The sequence below is a fragment of the Brassica rapa genome, chromosome A07 (genome assembly GCF_000309985.2).
Source record: "Brassica rapa cultivar Chiifu-401-42 chromosome A07, CAAS_Brap_v3.01, whole genome shotgun sequence".
Lineage (NCBI taxonomy): Eukaryota > Viridiplantae > Streptophyta > Magnoliopsida > Brassicales > Brassicaceae > Brassica > Brassica rapa.
In genome coordinates, this window is record NC_024801.2 from 2858722 (window position 1) to 2881393 (window position 22672).

Below are 22672 nucleotides of genomic sequence, written 5' to 3' on the forward strand. Positions count from 1 at the left end.
TGAACAAACCAAGCGAACCAAAGATGCTGGTTTTATTATATAATATAGTAGTATATTTAAGGGGTTTAATAATATACATAATACAATTTTATTGATATTTGGTTTTTTTTGCCTACAGTCTAATTTTAGGAAAATAAACAAAACATACTTTGACATTTCCGTCGACAAATATTTGATTTAATATTTACTTATTTAATAATATTATGGTTTAATAATTTACTTTTAAATTTTTTTATTACTATTATCTTAATTGGTCTACTAATTATTTTTCTATATTTTTCTACTTTTTGTTTTATATTTCATTAGGGGACTTAAAAATTTTATGCTCATTGCATATATCTAACTATATATATAACTTTCCTTATAGGGATTTGTTAGTTATAGTTAAATTACTCTTTCTAATCAACCATTGAAAGTTTTACAGTACAATAATTGAGAAGTTTGACTAATTAAACTATATTTTTTATATTAAAGAGTAATTTGATTTATACATAAATATGTACGATAAAGTTAATATTCTCTTACTGAATGTTAGTTATAATTTTTTTCTACCTTTCTTGCTATAATATTCATGAAAGAATATTTCAAGTACACATAATAGTTTATTTAATTAAACATGGGGTTTTTTTTAATTTATGCTGGCTCTTTCTTTCTGGTGTCTTTTTAGTATGCATATAATTCTATTATATATTTGTGGATATCTTGATCTTTAAAAGATAGTATATATATATAATATGTGTCACAGACTCTTTATATGAAACCTTAAATTTAAAACAATGTTTAAGCGTTAAGAAAAGGGTTTTCATAAAAGTACCAAATGTAAGACAATAAGAGAAGAAGGAGTCCAGTCTTTCAAAATATGACACTTAAAACACTGGTGAACGATACCGTCGTCGAAGCCTATAATTGTTCAAGAACACATTGGCTCCTTTTCCGGCGAAGAGAGTGATAAAGTCAGTACTTGAGAACATACAGGATCAGAGATAGCGTACCAAGTAAACCAGTTCAATGCTAAGCTAAAAATATATGTATACTATAAATATAATGTATACGGGTCATGTGTTTAGCTTCTTAACTATTATGGAGCCGAAGGTACTGTGTGAGCATTATATTTATATTTAGTATTTGTTGAATAAAATGCAAATGAAGGGAAATATCGAATATGAATGGACCCATCGCATGTTTAGTATATGTTGTCGTTGTCAAATTGGACTCAAAATATGCGGATGATTGCCTACGTTAAACATGATCATTTTTTCAATCATGACAGAATATAGAGAATACTAACTTGAATTAAAAAAAACCATATAATACCAAATATTTCCTAAATGAGATATATTTATATTTGGTATTAAGAAAACCAAAACTATAGAAGTAGGAAAGTGTAAAAGTCAAACTTGTTAATAAAGCAAACACCAGAAAAGGAAAAAAAAAACAACATAAACGACTTCAGCATTAAAAAACACACAGGAAAAACTGCGTCTTGTACTCCAATCCTCTTCACCTATGCCTTGCGTGCTTTCTTCACCTTCTCCGATGCTACCTGCGCCTGGCTAGGTGTGATCTCGTCCGTGTGATCAAGAACTAGAAGAAGCTTCGTGTGAGAATTCGTCGAGTAGTGATGTTTCTTTGATGCATCTTGCCATGAGATTAGTCCAGTTCAGTCTTAAAACTTCAAGAACTTTCTTCACAAACTTGTGAACTGAGTCCTTTTCTAGAAGATTCATGCCTGAATCATCAAAAGCTAGCAATCTAATCTTCTCTTCTACTGTTTCTTCTTCCAGACGTATCCTCTCTAGAAAAGAGACAGGACTTGGTTGCTCCTGCTCTTGTTTCAGGTCTTGAATGTTTCTGTCTCGTCTTTCTAGATCCGAACTTGATTCCTGGAGCAATTTAGAGCATAAGTTAAACATCAAATCTGTTGTAGAGTCATAAGAAATGTCTTCTCCTGTTCTCAGAGCTTACCGCTGATGAGCTCTCAAGATATCTTAGACTTGTGTACTCAGCAGAACCTGTACAATTGTGGTTGAGAGACCTTACAATGGAGTTGTGAGGATTCGGATCAGAAACCTCCTAGTCCTTGTCCACACGGAGCACAACTTGAACCTCTCTCTTCTCTCTTTGAGTTTTATTTGCCAGCTGCTCAACTCATTAGGACCTTCATACACCGGTATTATCACATTGTGAAAGAAGATATCAAACATCAAAAGCTGGGAAATGGCTCAGCCATAAATCTAAATAAACTAATAGTCAGAAAGGGAGAATTTTCACAGCCTTAAAAATACGAACATTGTGAATAGAAGATATCACACATTAAAAGCTGGGGGATGGCTCGACCATAAATCTACGACAGGAACTTCAAAACACAATGAATAATGATAATCTGGAATCAAGACGGTGGCGATGTATATAGAATATAACCGGAGATCTAATTAAAACTATAAACAAAAATATCAGTAAAATAGATTACTCGAGGATCAAGAAGGAACATATCGACTCACATAAGCTCTCCACCACGCCGGACGTTCCTGGCCTCCCAAAATCGGAGCAGGCGAACTTGAACGGAGGAGGAAGAGTGGCCAGTCTGTAGATCGGAGAGGATAACCAAATCGTTAGCCATGACTCAAACCTTTTGTATAATGATTAGTTTAGAATGAAGGATGATTATGAAAGCATGATTCATATCTTTTTATAGTAGACTTCCACCGCCTTGCACTCTCCAGGGTCGCATCGAATGGAGATCGTGTGTGAGTGATTAAGGAGGGCTTTATGAGGGGATCAGTTACTGCATCATCTCGTAGCGGATGAAGAAGATGAAAGATCGATCCATGCAGGAACAATGGAGACGCGAGAGAGAGACAACGAAAACCCTAATCTAAAACGCAACGTTTCAGTTTTGATATTGAATGTAGAGTTCGACGGGCTGATCGTGTGCAGAAAGAAGCCCAACGACAAAGTCAAAGAAACCCCAAAACCCAATACGAAATAAATGAAACGGTGAGTTTAGAAGAAAGGGGACAGGTGTCGCAACGTGGTGAATCGAATTAGTGATGTGGCTCCTTCTCGTGAGAGAATAGTCTTCTTTATAATATTAGATTGAAAAGCTAAAATTTGTATTATATATTAATCCCAATATAAAGAAATATGGAACCAAAATTATAAGAAATTTTGTATCGATATATGATCAAATATCAACTACAACTATTTTATATATTTTTCCTCCCGATATTACTTTGGTAACTTGGTATAGTTATAACCGCTCATAGACTCAAATTCGTATAATTGAGTTTTGAATTTGAACATCTCAGCCTCTGCTATTGAAGGTTAGGACTCATCAATAATTCCTGATTCAGAAAACTAGATTGTTGAGTGGAAAACTTTTAAGTTAATCCCACTATTTGTGTATTTAAAGATTTTTAGACGCAGATTCTATTGGTTTAATTTTTAATGTTAAAATTGCAATCACCAACAATTGTAATGTTTCATTTAATCATTTTCAATTGTTCATCTAAAAAACTATAATAGTACACTTAAGTGTTTTAAAAGATCACTTAAATCTCCAACAATCATTCCCATTTATGTGTAATTAGAGTCAATTAATAAATAGTACATATATCAAACTCATGATAAATTAAAATGTGGATATATAAAGATGTTTATTCATGGTCTACATTTTCTTAATACTGGTCTATTACTTTTTTAAAGATAATAATACTGGCCTATTCATAAATAAAATTGTCTAAATAGATCCGAACATTTTATCTGATACCCGGATAAACGAAAACAAATCAGACAAAAAAATCCACTCCAAGACATGATAATATAAACAAGAAAAAAAATCATTTAAAACGATATTTTTTTAATATGTAATATTATAAAATAAGTAAATTACACTACAAACCGAATTATCAGAATATTTTTAGATATTTATAATAATATAGTCATAATAATTTTTTTAAAATATAATCTAAAATAATGAATATATAAGACATGGATTATATGTTCATGGAACATACATAATCAGAAATGCAGTTCTGAAGAAAAAAACATACATTTTAATCTAGTAGAAGAAAATTAAGATTAATAATTTTATTATTTCATTTAGGATTTTTTACCATCCAAAGTCGAATGATCTTACCTAATATCTTTTGTTGACAATATTTCATTTGAATATCATCTAAGAATTTATAAGCATGTAAACTATACACAATTTTTTTTCTTCACCATTTTAATAAATGTGAAAAAATTACAATGAGGAATTTATTGAGATAAACTATTTATATATTTTCAAAGATCTATACGAAAGTCGCAACTTTAAATTTTAGATAGTTATTTTAAAATATTACATTTACAAAATATTATGAATAGACACATCATGACAAAAGTCACTTTATTATATTTGAAAAATACATAATTGTAGAAGAGACACTTGTTGGAATATTTTAACAATTTTTTAAAAAAATTGTCTTTTATAATGAGAAGACACAACTTTTAAAACTAATAATTGTACAAATAAACTTATTGATTGGGATATTTTAATTATATTTTAGAACTTGTTGACAAAAAAGTTATATTTTAGAACTTTTCCAATAGTTACATGTTGGAGAAACAAAAGTAATCTCAATTTTTATGAAAAGACACAACTCACTTATGAAGATAGTATAACTACTTTAAAAAAAATCAAATTAATATCAGTTTTTTATGAAAAGACACAATTTTTAATATTAAATGGGATTCATATTATTAATAGATTGACCAACAGCAACAAAACTTGTTGAAATTCAACTTACAAGTAATGAAACCAGCAAAGCTGATTAGTGGAGTGAGATCAGAATTATATCCCCTCATTTTCCATTCCCACCTGACCACTGAATCAATGTTTGAGTTTAGCCACAACACCTCTAAACCGAACCGGAAAAGCTTGTTTTCCACTTCTGTCTTGCAACTTACAAGTAGTTCTGAAGTTAAAAGTTTATGCTTTAGTTTGGATGATTGGTAAATGTATTATTCTTTATCCAAATCTGCATCTATGACAAAATCCAATTTTGCTTACAAATGAGGTGTGTGTTAAAATGTACAGATGAACAAAGAACACCTTATGTTTATTTCATATTTGTCTAGATGAGATACTACTATTTGCATTCATAGAAAGGCTGCTTCGTTTGCGCTTAAACCTTCTCTTGGATTCCTCTTCCTTTTCATCAATATAAGCTAGAAAAGTCTGCAGCTTTTTCAAACGAGAACTCTCTGGTGAAGGTATATCCTTTTCTTCTTCTTCTGGCTTGTGTTTGATGAAGTTGCGGACTACCTTGACAAAGTGGATAAAGAGAGCTACAAAACAAGCGATACCACAGACAAGGAACATCCCCCAGAAGCTGTGCACGTTGAGCTGTTCTGAGTCACCTGACTGAGACCCGTGCGGGCTGCTGCAGTTAGATTTGGAAAGCCATCTGTCATGGATCCTCTGAAGCTCCCCAGTTTCAGATAGACCAAGAATTGCTGTTGACATGTCCACTGCTAAAGGAGAGTCTCTTGGGAATGCCTTTTAAACAGAGAAGCAAGATCAGATTATGTTCAAAACATGCACAGTAAAGAAAGAAGAGAGTCAGAAGATGGACTCACAAATCCCCAACCGCATCTGGTGAACTCTTGACCTCTGATGGCAAACTTACAGTAGTCTGAGAGAAAGAGATCAACATAAGGACGTTCATCAACTATTGCAGCAACAGTACCATTCTGAAGCGCAGTAGCGTACTCTTGAGGGGAGCCGAGAGCCACAAGTCTTGATCTGGCGATGTTGAGCTCATCAATCATGTAGTTTTCAGCAAATGAACCAACCTGGAAGCCAATACGACCACTGCTGCTGATGAGTGTATCTACTCCTTTTATAGGTGAATTTAGCTGTTGCACTGTAAGCATCGATGTCAGACTCGCAGTGTAGCTAGATGTAATGATTAGAACCACAAATAGCCATATCAGCAGCACCATGCGACCAAGAGTGCTCGTTGTATTCTCTCCTGATAGTTTGATTTCATAAAAGATGCTAAGAAAACTTTAGGCATGTGGGTTTGGTTAGTTCGGATCGGTTAATTCGGAATTCGGTTAGTTCGGGTCAGTCGAAATCTCACCGAAAAAATTGGTTCGGTTTGGTTAGTTCGGTTTCAAACGGTTAATTCGGTTAAATTTTTGGTTTAGATTGAATAAAATATGAAAAGTTTCTATTATTTCGGTTATTTTGGATTTTGTTTAGCTCGGTTCGAAATTTCGGTAAGATTGGTACTGTTTGGAAATTTTTTTATTTTTCAGAAAACTGAACTATCCGATTACCGAATCAAACCAAACCGAATACCAAAAAAAAATTAGTTGCAGAACTGAACCGAACCTTCGACCCAATCTAACTGAAAACTAAACTTTTTGGATCGGTTCGGTTTGGGTAATAACCACAGGCCTAGAAAACTTCACAGTAACTAAGCTTGAAGGAGTTTTGAGACTTACTGTGAGAGAAAAACATGGTCGAGAAGGTGAACCTGCATTGGAAAAAAAAAGATTTAAAGCAATCTTTAATTTATGGAGGCAAATAAGAAGACTCATGCGTACTAACTACTAACCAGAGAATGGTAATGATTTGTCTCCTTGGGGGACCTCGAAACTCATCGTTTGTCCGGTGTTCAAGAATCCATATCACAGCTCCAACGACCATGAAAAAAGAAGCTGTTACAGCCCACATAGGAGGAGTGAAAGGGCGTAAGAAGGCCCAAGGATTTTCGTTAAGCGCTGTCACAGGAGCAACAACTACAAGGCCTGACTCAATGTATGGCTGAGTATAATCCACAATCCTTGTTCGTTTTGTGACAATGGCTATATCTCCTACAGCAGCATCGAAGTCAACCCCATTGGCGACCTTGTTGACAAGATCATTGTAGTTTGGATTCTGGAGACCGTCTCCGAAGAAAATGAACTCGTGAGGAACCGGATAAGAAAGCAGTTTCACCGCAGCTTCAAACACATCGATGCAATACCCTTGCGCTTTGTGGCTGCTGCTTCCGTTGACCCTCGACACAAAGTCCTTGAAGCTTGCTCTATTCGGAACACCGATCCTCAACAGCTTCCCGTTGTTAGGAAAAACCCATCCACGAGGCGTAACCGATGTCCCTCCAGGCCAAGTTACAGAGTTCAGATGCTGGTTTGAGCTAGAACGGTTAGAAGGTTTGTTATAAAACGATTCAGGAGGCACAACAGAAAGACCAGAATGGTTAGACCAGTAACCTATTTGGCGAAAACGGCCATCGACCACGTTGATAATATCATATGAAGGCTGTACCATTGATCTGTCTCGATGAAACTGAACCGGACCTGTTAGACCAGACATCTTTGTACGCATAATGTAATCAAGAAGCTGTGGTCCTTCATCAAATCTGCTCAACGCACTTAGATTCAACGCTTCGCCTTTAAGGTTGCTTAACTTTGCATCATGAGAGAAGGTTAGATTACCTCCAGCTTCCAGAAATGACTTCACAGCTTGCGCGATGATCCAGACAGTATCATAAGCATACAAACCATAGACATTCAACCCAATAGTCTTGTTCTTCTTCCACCGTGCCGCAAAGTCTCTTTTCTTTCTTGAATCAGGAGTGTGAAGACGTAGTGTCAGAACTCCATTGAGAGATTTAAGATCCAGAGGGAAATCTGAGTCTACTAGAGAAGACAGCCAAGTTGTAGCTATCCAAACATAGCCTTTCTCCATCATCCCAAGTTTCTTTGCTTCCTCAAAGATAATTTTGCCTGTATTTGGGAAAGTGTTCACAACGATGATCCGAGACTCCATTCCTCGGATCTTAGTCAGCTCCTCTATGATCTCAGCTGGACTAGTAATCACAACGTCCAGTGGAAGCACCGCCTTGTAAGAAATCTTACAACGCCTCTCTTCAAGCTCATCTCCTAAGGCTGTGACGCCGTTTCTGCTGTTGTCATCATCGTTATATAACGCCACTACGTCTGACCAGCCGTAGTATGTGATCATCTCTGCAATGGCGCGCATCAGGAACAGATCGTTAGGTGCTGTTTGGACAAAGAAAGGGAACTGGAGTGGAGAGAGGGTAGGGTCAAGAGCCGTGAATGACAACATAGGAACAGTAAGCTCGTTAGCAAGATGAGACAGGACATGAGCCATGATTGATGTCTGTGGACCAATTATAGCCACTACATCAGTCTCCATGAACTGCAATGCTGCAACAACAATAGGATAAATGCAGTAAGTTTACCAGAAACAATCAAGCAAATATGTGATGTGATGGACCAGATGCCCTTCTGGGCGGACGCTCTACTAAAGCCAAATATGTTCCAACCCTCTGCTTAATATGATATTGTTCGTTTTGAACCTAAGCTCTCACAAATTTGTTCTTAGGTCGGTTACTCTTCAAAAAGTCCCATACTAAGTGGAATTAGAACAGATATATATATATATATATTGGATTTTTTTGGTCTAATATCCGATGTGGGACTTAGATGGCCTATTTATCGTAACAATATGGATACAATGAAAACAAGATTTTGAGTTTTTTCAGTTCTGACCTCCCATGATGCTGAGGAAACCACTGCGTTGAGCATCAGTGATCATAATACGGAGCTTTGATCCACCGAGGAAGCTAGGATCAGAGTTGACATCTTCCTCAGCAGCTTTGAAAGCAAGACTTGCAGTATGGCCGTACATGGTGTTTAAACCGAATATAGCACCTACTTTAATAACACGAGGCCTAGACGTAGAAGCTCCCTCTGAAAGTAAACCAAGAAAAGCACCAAGAACAATAAAGCCCAACAGAACACAATTCATTGCTTGGTTCTTTAATACTTATCAACAAAAATGTGAACTTGAGCTAAACGCCAAACAAGTTTTCACGGGGACAGAAGCAAAGCAAGTAGGTTTCAGTTTGAACAGTGAGAAAGGGAACTGAAAAAGTGTCACGAGAGGTTAAGACGGTGGAGATGAGTTAGAGGCAGAGATGATGCCAAACCCCAAAACTAAATAATGCTTTAAATAAACAAATAAAAAGAAAGATATATCATGAGGGCGTTGAAAAATAAAAGCTAAGAATAATAATGGCTGAAAAGGGATATAGAGTTATAGATTAAGACATGAGGAACAAGCAAGATAAAAGAAAATGACAAGAAAGGGGGAAAAGAAGAAGAAGAAGAAGAAAGTTAGAGAGGCGTGTTCAATAAAAAAGTGAATATAAATAGTTGGAGATTTGAGAAAGGAACAAACTTTTCTTAGTGGGATTTGAAATTTTTTGATTACTAACAAACAGAATCTATGGAGGAGGAGGCACAGCTTCAGGATAAAACGTGGGAAATGAGATGGCCAACAACAACAACAAGTGGTCACCGAAACGAAGATCTCCATTTTGGAATAAAGAAAGTGACAAAACACTGAAATTGTGAAAGTGGGCCACTTTCTTTTCCAAATCCGAAAACACCTGAAGATGCAGTAGAAGAACTTAAGAGTAGATGATTAAGAAAATGTTATTTTTCTTCTTAATACGAAATATTTTTATTTGATTACCAATAGATAATAGTATACTAGGCTTTTTTTTAGTTGGCATGATGATCTCATATTAAAAGGAGATACTATAAGCAGCACTGCGAAACCTCATGATACAAAATGGGAGTTGTGAGTACCTAATTGAACAAACCAATGCACGATGAAAAGAATGAAATGATGAAGGATAAGAATTTTATTAGGACGAGACCACCACAAATGCAATGTTTGTATGGAATATCCACTAAAATTGGACCACAGAGCAATATCATCAACGCACTGCGATTAGTGAACTTAAAAGTATTCCACGAGTGACAAATCGACCAGAGACAAATGTATGGTCTATTGTGTAGGTGTACGCCTTAAAACACATTCAGTATCAAAACCAAAAAAAAAGAAAAAAACTATATCTGAACGATCCAAACTACAAAACTTGGTATCACAAATCTTCTAATACCTGCAGTGTTTGTTTAAGCTCATGAGTTGGCTACTGTTTAGAAACCACTTAGCATTTTCCCTCCTCTTGAGGAATGTTGAACGTCCACCCTGGAAAATCTGAATCCTCAAACAGAGATGTTGGAACCGCTTTGTAGAAGGCTAATGGAACTTGTTTTACCCTTCTCCGAATCTGCCATTTTTAAATATATATGTGTCCCCACAGTTAGCTTGTCTAATGGTTTATGGTCTCATTAGTCTGAGTGATGTCTAATTACAGCAAGGAGTTTCTGCATAAGAGCCATAAAGCTGCATTACCTCGTCTCCGAAGATGGTGGCATATGAACCAGAGCTGAAATCTTCTATTTTCATTTCAGTTGTTTTCGCTCTGATGGTTAGATCAGTTTCCAGAGATGAAACAAACCTACACAAGAAAAAGAGAGATATCAAAATGTAATAGAACTTATTTATTCTCTAAGGATAATATCGTTTGGTGAGTAAGATATACCTTGAAACTGGTGGGCAGTAATGGTGGCGCAAAGTGTCAATCTCCCAAAGAGAACTCCCTGCAAAAGTAATGAATATCATTAGTTTTCTTATGAAATGACTTCACAGGAAGTAAAGCAACACCCTCTAAATCAGAACTTCATTTTGTGTGCGAATCTAGAGAAACATTAATCAAAGCTTATACATCTCGTTATGCTACAGTGCCACCATTAAGAAAGTACACATCTAGAGATACACATCATAGATATTACTGTTGGATATGCTTCTACATCACTGGGAAAGGCAAAATACTTACTCATGGCACCAGTTTTCTTGAGATCACTTTCCTGGTTGTTGAAATAGTCAATACCAAGATTTTTGTTGGTCTTTGGTCGGCACTCATTGGGTTCGTCAGCCTCTGAATTGGCTTCGTTGGCGGTTTCAACGGTTTCCTGCACCACATTTGTAAGTGCATGCTTTTATAAACATGATTTTTGTTGCATTTTCAAGCACTAAGGAAGACTATACCTGATGCACAAGATGGTTGATTGTAGGGTGTCTTCGCAAGAGGTTGTAGATAAGAGCCGTAATGACCAACGATCCCGAAGGAGGAACAGAAAGTGACAATCTGCTTAGTTTCTTTGCGAATGAAGCTGCCAGATACGCTGGGAGCAGTGATGACCTAAGGCAAGCATCAAGCAGCTGCAGAAAGCGTTTCAGATATAGAGGGAACGATGACGGATTATAAATTAGTAATTCATTTAGTAAATACCTGAAGAAATCTTGCTCGGTGCTTAGCCACAAAGACCGAAGGAACCAGTAACGCATAGAGCTTTTCATAAAAGTTGGGATATTCCAAGCCATGTTCCGTCATGAGGATGAAGAGGCTGCTTAGAGCCATCACACTGACAACTCCCCCGATGTCATATGATTTTGTTAGGAAGTCGCTGCAAGTTAACAAGTATGATAAAACATATGTACGCATTATCAAAGGAAACAATGTATAAAGCTTTGGTAATATATGTTTACCATAACATTGCAGGATTAGACAGATGGGGAATGACTGTCTGGTGAATACTAGCAAGAACCTGATCATCACCAAGATAGCATATTGGTAAGTTAATCCAATTCCAGACAAAGGGTTAGTTGTAAAAGTAAAGCAGAACCTCCTTGTAAACGTCAAGGGGAAGAGGCAGTCTGAGAAATGAGATCCATGCTTTAGTGAACTTCAGCTTCATCCTCTTGGCAATTGTAGTCGGAGAAAGAAGCTACATAATAAATTAAGACGCAAAAGTAAGCAACTGCATCGCAGGAAGCAATTTTAGCAAATGGAAACTCACACTGCTGTCTTGATCTTTATTCTTTTTCTTCTTATCTTTCGGTTTCTCACTACTACTACTACTTTCATCTGATAATGCACATGACCTTTATTAGTAAATCTTAAAAGAGATGGCGTCCTTTAAACAAATTTTAAATAAATAGTCACCTGAACCACTCCACATCTCGTGGTCAGACTTTTCAGCTTGTTTTTGAGGTGGTGGAATTGGAGATAAAACTTGATAGATCTTGCGAATAGAGAGTTCCAGGCTACGATTCAAAAAAAAAAAAAAAACAGCATAGTAATAGTTACACTCAAACAGTCTTGGAAGAAACGAGCAGAAAATACAAGCTGTAGAACGAAAGAATTGAAATTTTACTGAGACTAACCTGTCTTTCGATTCATTCTCAGTCTCACTATGTTCTATCACGGTTCTATCAGCTACAAAAGGCAAAAACCACATCAGAGATACACATAAAACTCAAAAGAAATTTGTTGTCAATAAAGAAAGGACAAACAAGCGCACCAGACACAACTGCTGATGCTTCAAGTGTTTTCACAAACTTCTCCATGCTGATGTATGTAAAATAGCTGTAGCACAAATCGATATTCAAAGTCAAATCCCAAATGAGCATACAAACAAAAACATGAATACATATAAAACAAAAAGGGTTATCAAACAACATACCGGACGTCAATGTACTTGACGTACTTTGAGGTAAGTATATCCAAGAATACGTCAATATCAACTGCAGAGTGAATCTACAGAGACAATAGTAAAAGTATCAAAGCACTGCAAATAACGAACAGATTTTTTTTCTCATAAAATAAACTTACAATAGCATTAAGTATTCTGTGGAAGATGGAAGAGTGAAACCTTCCCGCATTCAGAAGCTTTACAAACTCCATTAATGTGCCCAAAACTATATCCTAAAATAAAACATCATCATCATCGTTAAGGCTACATGAAACGACGATGCAAAAACAGAGACAAGACAGGAGAGTTACCCTTAGAGTGTCTTCAGACTGTTGAGAGACAAGAACATCAAGTAGAAGCTTCACGAACTCGTCAAGCTTCGATCTTAGCCAAGCGTTGAAGATGACTTCAGGGTCTTCATCTGTCTTCTTGTTTGAAGTATCATCGTCGTCTTCTTCGGAACGAGGTCGTTTCGTTGAAGAAGAAGAAGAAGTGGAGGGAAGCTGAGAGAGAAGAGGAGTGAAGAAGGACTGGAGTGAGAGGAGGGATTCCACCACGAACTGCGGCGGAGATTCTGGCGAGATGAAGGAGAGAAGGAGAGGGAGGTTCTTGATGTGAGCTCGAGATGAGAGTAGGTCGCTGCCTAGTGACTTGAGCTCTTTCAAGGTGTAGTCTTGTTTCTTCTTTTGGTTCTTTGAGAGTATCGACGCCATTGTTGAGCTCTCTGGTTTCGTGGCGGAGACGGAGGGTTTAGCAGAGAAGGGCACAATAAAAACCTAACGATGTCGTTGAAATAATACGACGGCGTATTGAGCACTAACGAAACAAGGATTTATATTGCCCCCGTAAGTAACATGTACAAATATCAAGAATGAGCCCCACCAACCTTTTAAATTTTCAGTTACAACCACTGAAGAAGCATATGATTAACCCAACTTCAACACAGAGTTACAATAGGCTATTGGCATGAAACCGGACGGAATTAAAAGACTTATTCTTAGGTCCACCCCCTAGGGTGAACCTCTAGGTTCACCAACCAATAGGATTATTTTATTTTATATTTGATATCTTTTAAAAAAGGAAATAAAATATTGTCAAATTATATTATGTTTTTAAAATTTAAAAGTAAAAAAAAAATAGTAATAATTACAAAAAAAATATTTTACGTCGTCAGCATAACATTAAACCCTAAACCCTAAATTCTAATCCCTAAACCCTTAATCCTAAACCCTAAACCCTTGGATAAACCCTAAACTATAGGATAAATCCAAAACTCTAAATCAAAATCACTATACACTAAAACATTCAAGCGTTTAGGGTTTAGGGTTTTAGTGTTTTTTATTTAGAGTTTAGGATTTATCCAAGGGTTTAGGGTTTACCCAAGGGTTTAGGATTTACCCAAGGATTTAGGATTTACCCAAGGGTTTAGGGTTTATCCAAGGGTTTAGGGTTTAGGATTTAGGGTTTAGGGATTAGGATTTAGGGTTTAGTGTTTTGTTGAGAACATTAAAATATATATTTTTTAATTCTTTTTTCTGTAACTATTATCTTTTTTTTTTATTTTAAAAACATAATATAATTTGAGAATATTTTGTTTCCTTTTTTAAAAGATATCGAATTTGAAATAATGAAATTCTATTGGTTGGTGAACCTATAGGTTCACCCTAGGGAGTGAACCTAAGAATGACTCGAATTAAAATATGTCAAAAAGACTCAAAACCATAACGAAAATCATAAATATTTGAAAGATTTTTATATCACTCAAATTTTAGTTGATATCCGCAATTTTACATCCTCATACTTTTATTCTAAATATTCAAAATTATTTAAATTATCTTTTTTTAACATTATTTGAATTATCTCATATTTTTAACTCTCCGGATTATCCAATATTTTATTAAAATGATTTATAACTATTCTTTTTTTTATAACGTCAATTTATTGAATTTAACTTGAATGTAAGTAATCTTCATGGAGTAATACACTTAAGAACTGTGGTACATAATAATGAAAGGAAAATGCAACACCATCTTCAATTTGTTTTGCCAACAAATCTGCAACTTTATTTGCGCTTCTTCTTGTCCATTGGAATTTAACGTCCTGAAACTTAGCCGCCCACCATTGAATCTCTCTTCTCCAATTATAATATGCAAAGTGAAGTCTCTTTTTATTAATGATATCTATCGCCTTCTGACAATCACTTTCCATAATAACTTTCCTATAAACCAAACTCCAGCAGTGTTGTAAAGCCATCAGTATAGCTTGTAGATCAGATTCCAAAGCATCATTATTCACCCTCCCCCTCGCTTGAGCCGAACCTTTATAAGTACCGTTAACTTCCCTTATAACCCAACCAGCCGAACTTTGATTTAGTAGAGAATTATAAGCTCCATCAGTATTACACTTAACCCACCCAATCATAGGTCTCTTCCAATGTAGACACTCAGGAGATCGATTGCTCTGTCTTCGTTTTGTATGATTCTCTTCAACCTTATTATCCAGTTGTTTCCATTCTGTTGCATCCTCCCGTGCATATCTCAATAAACTTCTCCAGTGAATTTCCTTTTGCTGGAAAATTAGAACATTTCTGCTCTTCCATAATCTCCATAGCAGCCAGAAGGGCAAATCCTGCAGGTGTGACAATCCATCTGATAATGAGCATTGCAAGCATGCATCAATCTTCTCTTCTAGTGTTGAGCTCGAGTTGTTGATAATGATATTAGAAATTCCAGATGTTCTTCATATCCTTTTTGCATAAGGGAATTCAAAGAAAATGTGATCCTCTGTTTCTACTGCAGAGCAACATCTTCGACATTGATCATTTTGAGTAATATGACGTCTCTTCAGATTATTACCAGTTGCTAAGCTCCTAGACAGAAGCCTCCACAGGAAGTATTTTAGCTTAGCAGGAGCTTTTGTTTTCCAAACTTTGTGTTTCAAAACTGCAGGTCCATGAGTTGGAGTTGTAGGTGGATTGGACGGTAAGTGCGTGCCTAGCCAATATCCTGATTTCACTGTGTAAATATCATCTTCATTATAGTGCCAACCCAATAAGTCTTGCCGTGCCACTGAACTTATTTTTAGAGCTAGAATCTTATCCACATCCTCATCAATGATCACTTCCCACAGTTTTTGTTCATTCCATTGATCTCTAGTAGTGTTAAAATATTCTTTCACCTTTTCCTCCAACTGATACACTCCACGGGCTCTTGGTGGTCTTGGTGGGTGATCTGGTATCCATGAATCTGTCCACATATTACCCAGAGTTCCATCACCAATAATATAACGCATCCTTTTACTAATAAGATCACGCCCATGTAGAATCGATTTCCAAGCATAAGAAGCTTTATTTTTAAGCTTTGCATTCAAAATGTCCTCCTCAGGGAAATATCTCGCTTTCAGAATACGAGCCATCAGACAGTGAGGGTGTTGCATAATTCTCTAAACTTGTTTGCTTAGCAGAGCTTGATTAAAAATTTCCAAATCTTTAAAGCCAAGACCTCCTTCTCTTTTTGGCACACTTACTCTATCCCAAGAATACCAGTGCAAGCCTTTCTTATCACCAGCTCCCCACCAAAATTTAGCTAAGACTGCATTGATCTCAGCACATACCTCTTTTGGCAATCTAAATATATTCATTGAGAAGATTGGCATCGCCACTGCAATAGCTTTCAACAGAACATCCTTACCACCAGTAGATAGATACCTCTGTTTCCAGCTTTGTGTTACAGACTTAACCTTATCTATAATGTAGGCAAACATCTCACTTTTCTTATTCCCCACTTGTTCTGGCAGTCCCAAATACTTACCAATTCCTCCTTCATTAAATATTCCTAGCAAGCACCTCATTTTTGTCTTAATCGTGGGGTTAACCTTAGCTCCAAACGTAATCGAGGATTTGGAGAGATTGATTGCTTGTCCTGAAACAGCTTCGTAGATGCTAAATATAGTCTTGAGTTTCTTTGCTGCCTTCTCATTAGCCAAGGAAAAGAATAGTGAATCATCCGCGAACAACAAATGATTAACCGCTGGTGCATTGTTTGATATTTTCACTCCTAATAGCGATCTATCCAGCATTGCTCTTGTCATCAAATGTGAGAGTACCTCGGCACACAGTATAAACAGATAAGGGGACAGAGGATCCCCTTGTCTCAGTCCACGAGCTGGCGTGATAAGACCCTCCGGAGATCCATTCACTAGCACCGAATATTTAACTGTAGTGACACAACTCATTATCCATCGAATCCATTTGCCATCAAAGCCCATAACCTTCATAGTCTCAGCTAAGAAATTCCACTCCAGTCTATCATATGCTTTAGTAATATATGTCTTAACTGCCATATAGAAGAAGCATGTCTTTTTCTAGCTTTAAGACTGTGAAAAACTTCATGAGCTATCACAAAGTTGTCTGAAATCATTCTTCCCGGAATGAAAGCATTCTGATTCTCTGAGATGATATTACTCAGATGTTCCTTGAGTCGGTTGACCAAGACTTTAGTAATGATCTTATATGAGACATTACAAAGCGCTATAGGTCTGAACTCTTTCATACCAGTGGGAGGATATACCTTTGGTATCAGACATATATTAGTGTGACTGAGCTGATGATCCATCTCTCCTGTCTCAAAAAAAAGCTGTAATCTCCGTCATCACATCGTCTTTAATTTCCTCCCAATAACTGTGATAGAAGACCGCAGTAAACCCGTCTGGACCAGGAGTCTTATGTGCACCAATATCCATTACAGCTCTATAGACTTCTTCCTCAGTAACCATTCTAGTAAGGTCATGATTCATATTTGGAGTAACTCGTCTCTGAAAATCATGAAACACCTTCTCATACATTGCTGGATTAACCCTTTCAGATGTATACAGCTTATTAAAGTAGTTGATCGCCACTGTTGAAATCGCCTTATGACCTTTATGAATAACTCCCTGGTCATCTTGGATTACACTGATAGTATTTTTGATTCTTTTTCCTTTTGTGACTGCATGGAAGTAACCCGTATTTCGATCTCTAGACCTTAGCCAATTGATTCTGCTTTTTTGTTTCCAATAGATTTCTTCATCTATATAAGCTTGATTCAATTCCTTTCTGATCTCAGACCTCCTTTCCTGACTCGTTGTTGCAGATGTTACAGCTTGATCCAACAAGGCTCGCAGCGTTCCTATTCTCTCCTCTGCATTGTTCCTATTGTGTCTCTTCCATCGAGATATATGGGTTCTACATCTACTTAGTCGTTAGACTACTGGTATTTGTAGAAGTTGAGCTTGCCCTATCCCTTTCCATCCTCTACGAACGGTATCTTCAAAACCATCTTTTGACATCATGCTATATCTTCTTCAATTGATTTATAACTATTCAAAAAATGAAAACTGAACTATATCTTCTTCAATTGCCATTGTTTTGAGTATTAGTCGGTTTGCAGTTTTACTATCAAACCACACCAAAGACCCAAAAATACAGACAGTTAATAAATACACAAAGTTCATTTATCTATGTATCCCGAATACGTTAAAAACTGAAAGAATCCAAACTAGTACTGAATGGTAGCGTAGCGTAGCGTAGGATCCACGTTGTGATCTCAGATGTTAGTAAATCTCTTTGTTGTAAGTGTGGTTCAAGCACTCTTGTGGTGTAAAATCTCTTATCCCTTCAGTTGGTTAATATCAAGTTGATTATGAGTAAAAAACAAACGTGTAGGTTCGAAGGGATAATGCAAATGATAATTCTGATTATTGCACGAAATATAGTACACGATCATGAGCTACTAAATGTGAGAACGATTGATTTTTTCTTTCCTCTTTCCTCTCCTCCAAAAAAACACTACAAAACTCAGAAACAGACTTAGATCTCGATGTTTCCATTTTTCGCTCGCAAACTATAAAAAATCTACTGTTGCTTCTCCGGTTGTTCCTCTTCTTCTTGGTCAGGGTTTTCTTCTTCCTCTTCTTTCTTCTCTTCCTCTTCTTCGTCGTCTTCTGCTGGGGGATCATAAGGCATCGGTGGTGGCAATGGCGTCTTCATTGGGCTAAACTTGGGGAAAATATCAGGCCTCCTCCCAGGTTTAGGTCTCTCCCACTCCTAGCAGTAGAACACAACTAAATTAGTATCATTTCTGGCAACACATAACAAGAGGGAACATCCATTTCTAGTAAGGTGCTGACTTGTAGAACGAGAACAGCAAGCATAACCATAAGAACATGCTCTTTATGTACCCAACCCCATGTAGTAGATTCTCGAGTTTCCATAACCAAAACTAATAGGGAAAGAATGAAAACGGAGCACCAAGAATCTAACCAACCAGTAAGCTGAGGAATAAGACTTAATGATACAAAATGGCTTCAAATAGAAACATAGGTTAAACAACCTCAAGACCTAATAATGATTAGAAGCCCCTCATCTAGTTTTCTTATATTCAATCACATATAAAAGTAAATAGGTGAAACAAAAAAGCAATACTAACTGAATCAAACCTTCTTTACTCTCAATCACCAATTAAGCTGCGAATTGAAAATGTGAAACTGGAGATTCTATGGGAATATCCAAAATCTAATTGAAGGGGAACTTACAATAGGGAAATCGAGAGGATTGCGACGAGTGAGCTTTTCTTCCTCGGGAGCCATAGCCACAACTTGCAGCTTATTATGATTTGCACTTCTAGTCATCCGAAGGCTAGGCGAAGAACGGGGGATGGACGAGAAACCATGGGCACGGGACGAAGAGCAAACAATCGAGCGCGAGGAGGAGGAGGAGGAGAAGATCTTCGTCGGGGATAGAACCACGAGCGATGGAGAAGGAAGGAAACTCGCAGAGGGAAGCGACGCCATGGGTAATTGATGATTTTCCACCAACCAAGAGTTATCGCCACCAGCTCCCTAAAGGCGGCGTTTGCGTTTTACTTGCGAGTCTATGGGCTTCACTGGCTTGTTTTTCGGAGGCCCATTAATACGTGAGTGATATCAAAATCTAAATCTTGAGTTATTTTACGAATTTGACGGATATTGTTAGTACTATAAATCTAACTAGATTTTGACCCGCACGCCCGTGCGGGTGTATTTTTTTTAAAGAATATGATGCTATTTGCTTTTTATGTCACTATTTAGGGTTGGACAAAAAACTCGAATTCAAAGAATCGAACCGATCCCAATCCGAATAAGTAGTACTAAATCCGAACCGCAATTGATTAAATATCCGAATTATTCAAAATTTTGGTATTTGAAGAACTGAAACTTAATCCGATCTGAACCGAAGTATTTTGTGTATCCAAAATAGATTTATATACTTATATATATTAATTATTTTTAGATTTAATATATATAAAAACATCCATAATATATATGATACTTTTAAGTTCGCATAAATGCTTGAAAATATATACAAATAATTAAACGTAAATATCTTAAATAGTTAAAAATACTCAAAACTCCAAAAATACTTAAATAATTATTAATTCTCTATCCAAATATTTAAACCAAACCTATTTAAATTGGTTATCCAAATCCGAACCAAATCCTGAAAGATCTGAACTGAACACGAAATCCAAAAAAAGACCTGAAAACAAATCCGAATACCCACCCCTAATCACTATTATATATATATATATATATATATATATATATATATATATATATATATATATCATATATGTGTCACCATAGGTTACAAAATATGTGTTATCATATAATTAATCGTATTTTATACGTACCATCAAATAAGTTTTCTTATAATTAATAATATTTTATACGTACAATCATATAAATAATCAAATATATTATATTTTAAAATTTAATGTGAAATATAAAAACCATAATTTAAGTTGGTGTTTGAAATTGGGCTTTGTATTGTATTTTTATTATATATATTGAAAATATGTTTATAATAGTTATTGAAAAATATGTTAGTAAAAATTAAATTTTGAATATATGTATATTTTTGAATGAATTTTTGATATAAATAAATTTTAAAATATTATTTTGATTTGAATATATATATCAAATAACATAGACCCATTACTTTTTAATATAATGTAATAGACTTCTAATTTTTTTAATAGCATAAACCTATTATTTTGTTTTTCTAACTTATTGCTATCCATGTTTCCAAACAATACTATTTTTTAACTACTATTCATATTGCCAAACAATCTCAATATGTACTTCAACTTTAATAATATAGATATTCGGATCAAGATTTGGATTTATATAATTTTTTGAAAATCTTAAAAATATAATTTAACTAGGTATTTTGACCGTATATGCAGACATAATAATTTTACGAATACTTATTATTTTATGTCTTATTAATCCAAAAATCAACATAATAAACACTAATCGGTGAACATGTTGAAGGAAAAAATTATGGTTAATTCTTTGTTCCTCAAAATTTATAACAGTTATGTTAAAATTTTAGTCAAATTATTAAAAGGTAGATCTATTTTTTTTCCTACATTCCCCATGGAGGAATGAATTTATAAGAACAAATTTCTTTATGCAATTTTGATAAAGAACAAATTGAACAAAAATTCATATATTTTTTTTTTCAATTCCTCAAATGAAATTTTATTTTTTATTTTTTTATTTTTTTTATTCTTCTAGTGGTCATCAACTGAAGCCATAGTGTTTCACGTATTAAACCTAAACTGGTTTAAAGTAAAGTCAAAAAAATTTGTTTTGAACTCAGTCACAAGTTAAGTTATTATTTATGATTTTAAATAGTTAAATCAAACATCAAATTGTTTATATATGTCAAGAAAACATTCATCAAACTATGTACTTATTATTGTGTTAAAAGTTTTGAAAGACTTATATATTAGAAATATTTTCGAAAATATTTTTATATAAATATTTTTGTTTGACTAATATTTTTATATCGTAATTTTTTAACTTTATAATAAAAATATTGTATTCAGATAGCAACAAAATATATATAAGAATTATATTAATTTTTAAATATATTTTTAGAATTTTATTATATTAGTTTATAATTAATTATTTAATATAACATATAAATTAATATGATTAAAATTAAATTCATGTTTTATTATAGGGAAATTTGCCAAAACTAACCCACAACTTGATTTTAACCCCAAAACTATACCCAAACTTGAATCAAATGCAAAACTAACCTAAAAGCCTTGTGAAATTACAGTCAATCCCCTTGTGACCAAACAAAAAAACAGAAGCTATTTTTACGAATATAGCCCCAGTAAGTCGTCTGAGATGTTGGAAGTAGTTTGGACGACTTACTTGTAAGTCGTATGGTACCAGTTTATCTTAAAATAATTTATAAATTTTGTAAAAAATATTTTGATGAGTGAAAAATAAAAATCATGTAATTATACACAGTTTTAAGTGATATAAATTAAGATATGAAAATTGATTTGTTTTCAAGATAGATGAGTGGAAGTAGTGAATCATGATATTCTTTGGTTTAGGGGTTTGGCAAACATATGTTGTAGTATTGTATGTATTCTTAGGGTTAGATTTTGGAAAGCTGTTTTTTTCAAAAATTAATTTTCACCTAAATGTGTTTATTTATGTGTATAGTAAACACTTTTCAAGTTTGATTTGATTTTATGAAGTGTTTAATTAGATAATTAAGTTTAGGGTTATGTTTAGGGTCTGGACGACTTATATTTTAGTCGTCTGGTGAATAATTTTACCCAGACAACTTATATTTCAGTTGTCAAAATCTTTCCGCCTAAAATTTTTTAAAAAAATATTTTCACACTTAAATAAATTAAACCAGACGACTTACTTGCTTTTAGGAAGTCTGTTATTTTAGTTTTCCGCTAAAAGTATTTTAGTTTTCCGCTAAAAACATTAAAGTTATCTTGGTGACTTACAAGTAAGTCGTCTGAATCAAAAATATTTAACCTAATTGGATTTTTTTTGTCTTTTTATATAAAGAAAAAATCACATAGTCTCTTTCATTCTCTCAAATGGCTGTAACAAAAATATAATATTCATCATTTTAAACCTCTTCAAGTTCTCTCTAATCTATTTGAACTTATAAACACTAAGCTTTATAACAATTTATTGTTTTTGTTTCATGTCTTTCTCACTAATTTATCTTGTTTTTGCATGTTTTTAATCAGATGGTTCTCATCTTCCACTCATTTTAAAGTAGATCTATCAATTTTATATATGTATTTTGTGTGTTCTATAATGGTAGATTTATCTAATCTTTCACTAATTTTCT

General features: G+C 34.8%; 3 protein-coding genes across 6 annotated transcripts; all 3 read right to left on the reverse strand.

The window, feature by feature from the left end:
* Positions 1-1342: 1342 nt before the first annotated feature.
* Positions 1343-9481, reverse strand: LOC103845978 (glutamate receptor 3.1). Of its 2 annotated transcripts, none has more exons than XM_009122895.3 (7): positions 8572-9481; positions 6609-8226; positions 6496-6527; positions 5623-5909; positions 2502-5542; positions 1966-2158; positions 1343-1883 (listed from the first exon to the last, which is right to left on the reverse strand). In XM_009122895.3, exons 1-5 carry the CDS (start codon positions 8828-8830, stop codon positions 5108-5110), a joined length of 2631 nt encoding a protein of 876 aa, XP_009121143.1. In that variant the 5' UTR covers positions 8831-9481; the 3' UTR covers positions 1343-1883; positions 1966-2158; positions 2502-5107. The 2 variants fall into 2 exon arrangements, with proteins under 2 accessions (XP_009121143.1, XP_009121142.1); XM_009122894.3 differs by having other exon boundaries at positions 5623-6017.
* A 320-nt stretch (positions 9482-9801) lies between these two features.
* Positions 9802-13552, reverse strand: LOC103845980 (uncharacterized protein C1604.06c). Of its 3 annotated transcripts, XM_033275048.1 has the most exons (16): positions 12783-13552; positions 12612-12704; positions 12463-12536; positions 12301-12365; positions 12164-12215; positions 11943-12043; positions 11797-11864; positions 11623-11724; positions 11486-11544; positions 11229-11403; positions 10985-11158; positions 10773-10908; positions 10479-10536; positions 10289-10394; positions 10056-10163; positions 9802-10025 (listed from the first exon to the last, which is right to left on the reverse strand). In XM_033275048.1, exons 1-16 carry the CDS (start codon positions 13182-13184, stop codon positions 10023-10025), a joined length of 1776 nt encoding a protein of 591 aa, XP_033130939.1. In that variant the 5' UTR covers positions 13185-13552; the 3' UTR covers positions 9802-10022. The 3 variants fall into 3 exon arrangements, with proteins under 3 accessions (XP_033130939.1, XP_033130940.1, XP_009121144.1); XM_033275049.1 differs by having other exon boundaries at positions 9802-10163; positions 11229-11361; XM_009122896.3 differs by having other exon boundaries at positions 9802-10163; positions 12783-13549.
* A 4631-nt stretch (positions 13553-18183) lies between these two features.
* On the reverse strand, positions 18184-19361 carry LOC103845981 (histone chaperone ASF1). The gene is made up of 2 exons (XM_009122897.3): positions 19042-19361; positions 18184-18553 (listed from the first exon to the last, which is right to left on the reverse strand). Exons 1-2 carry the CDS (start codon positions 19297-19299, stop codon positions 18362-18364), a joined length of 450 nt encoding a protein of 149 aa, XP_009121145.1. The 5' UTR covers positions 19300-19361; the 3' UTR covers positions 18184-18361.
* Positions 19362-22672: the final 3311 nt, after the last annotated feature.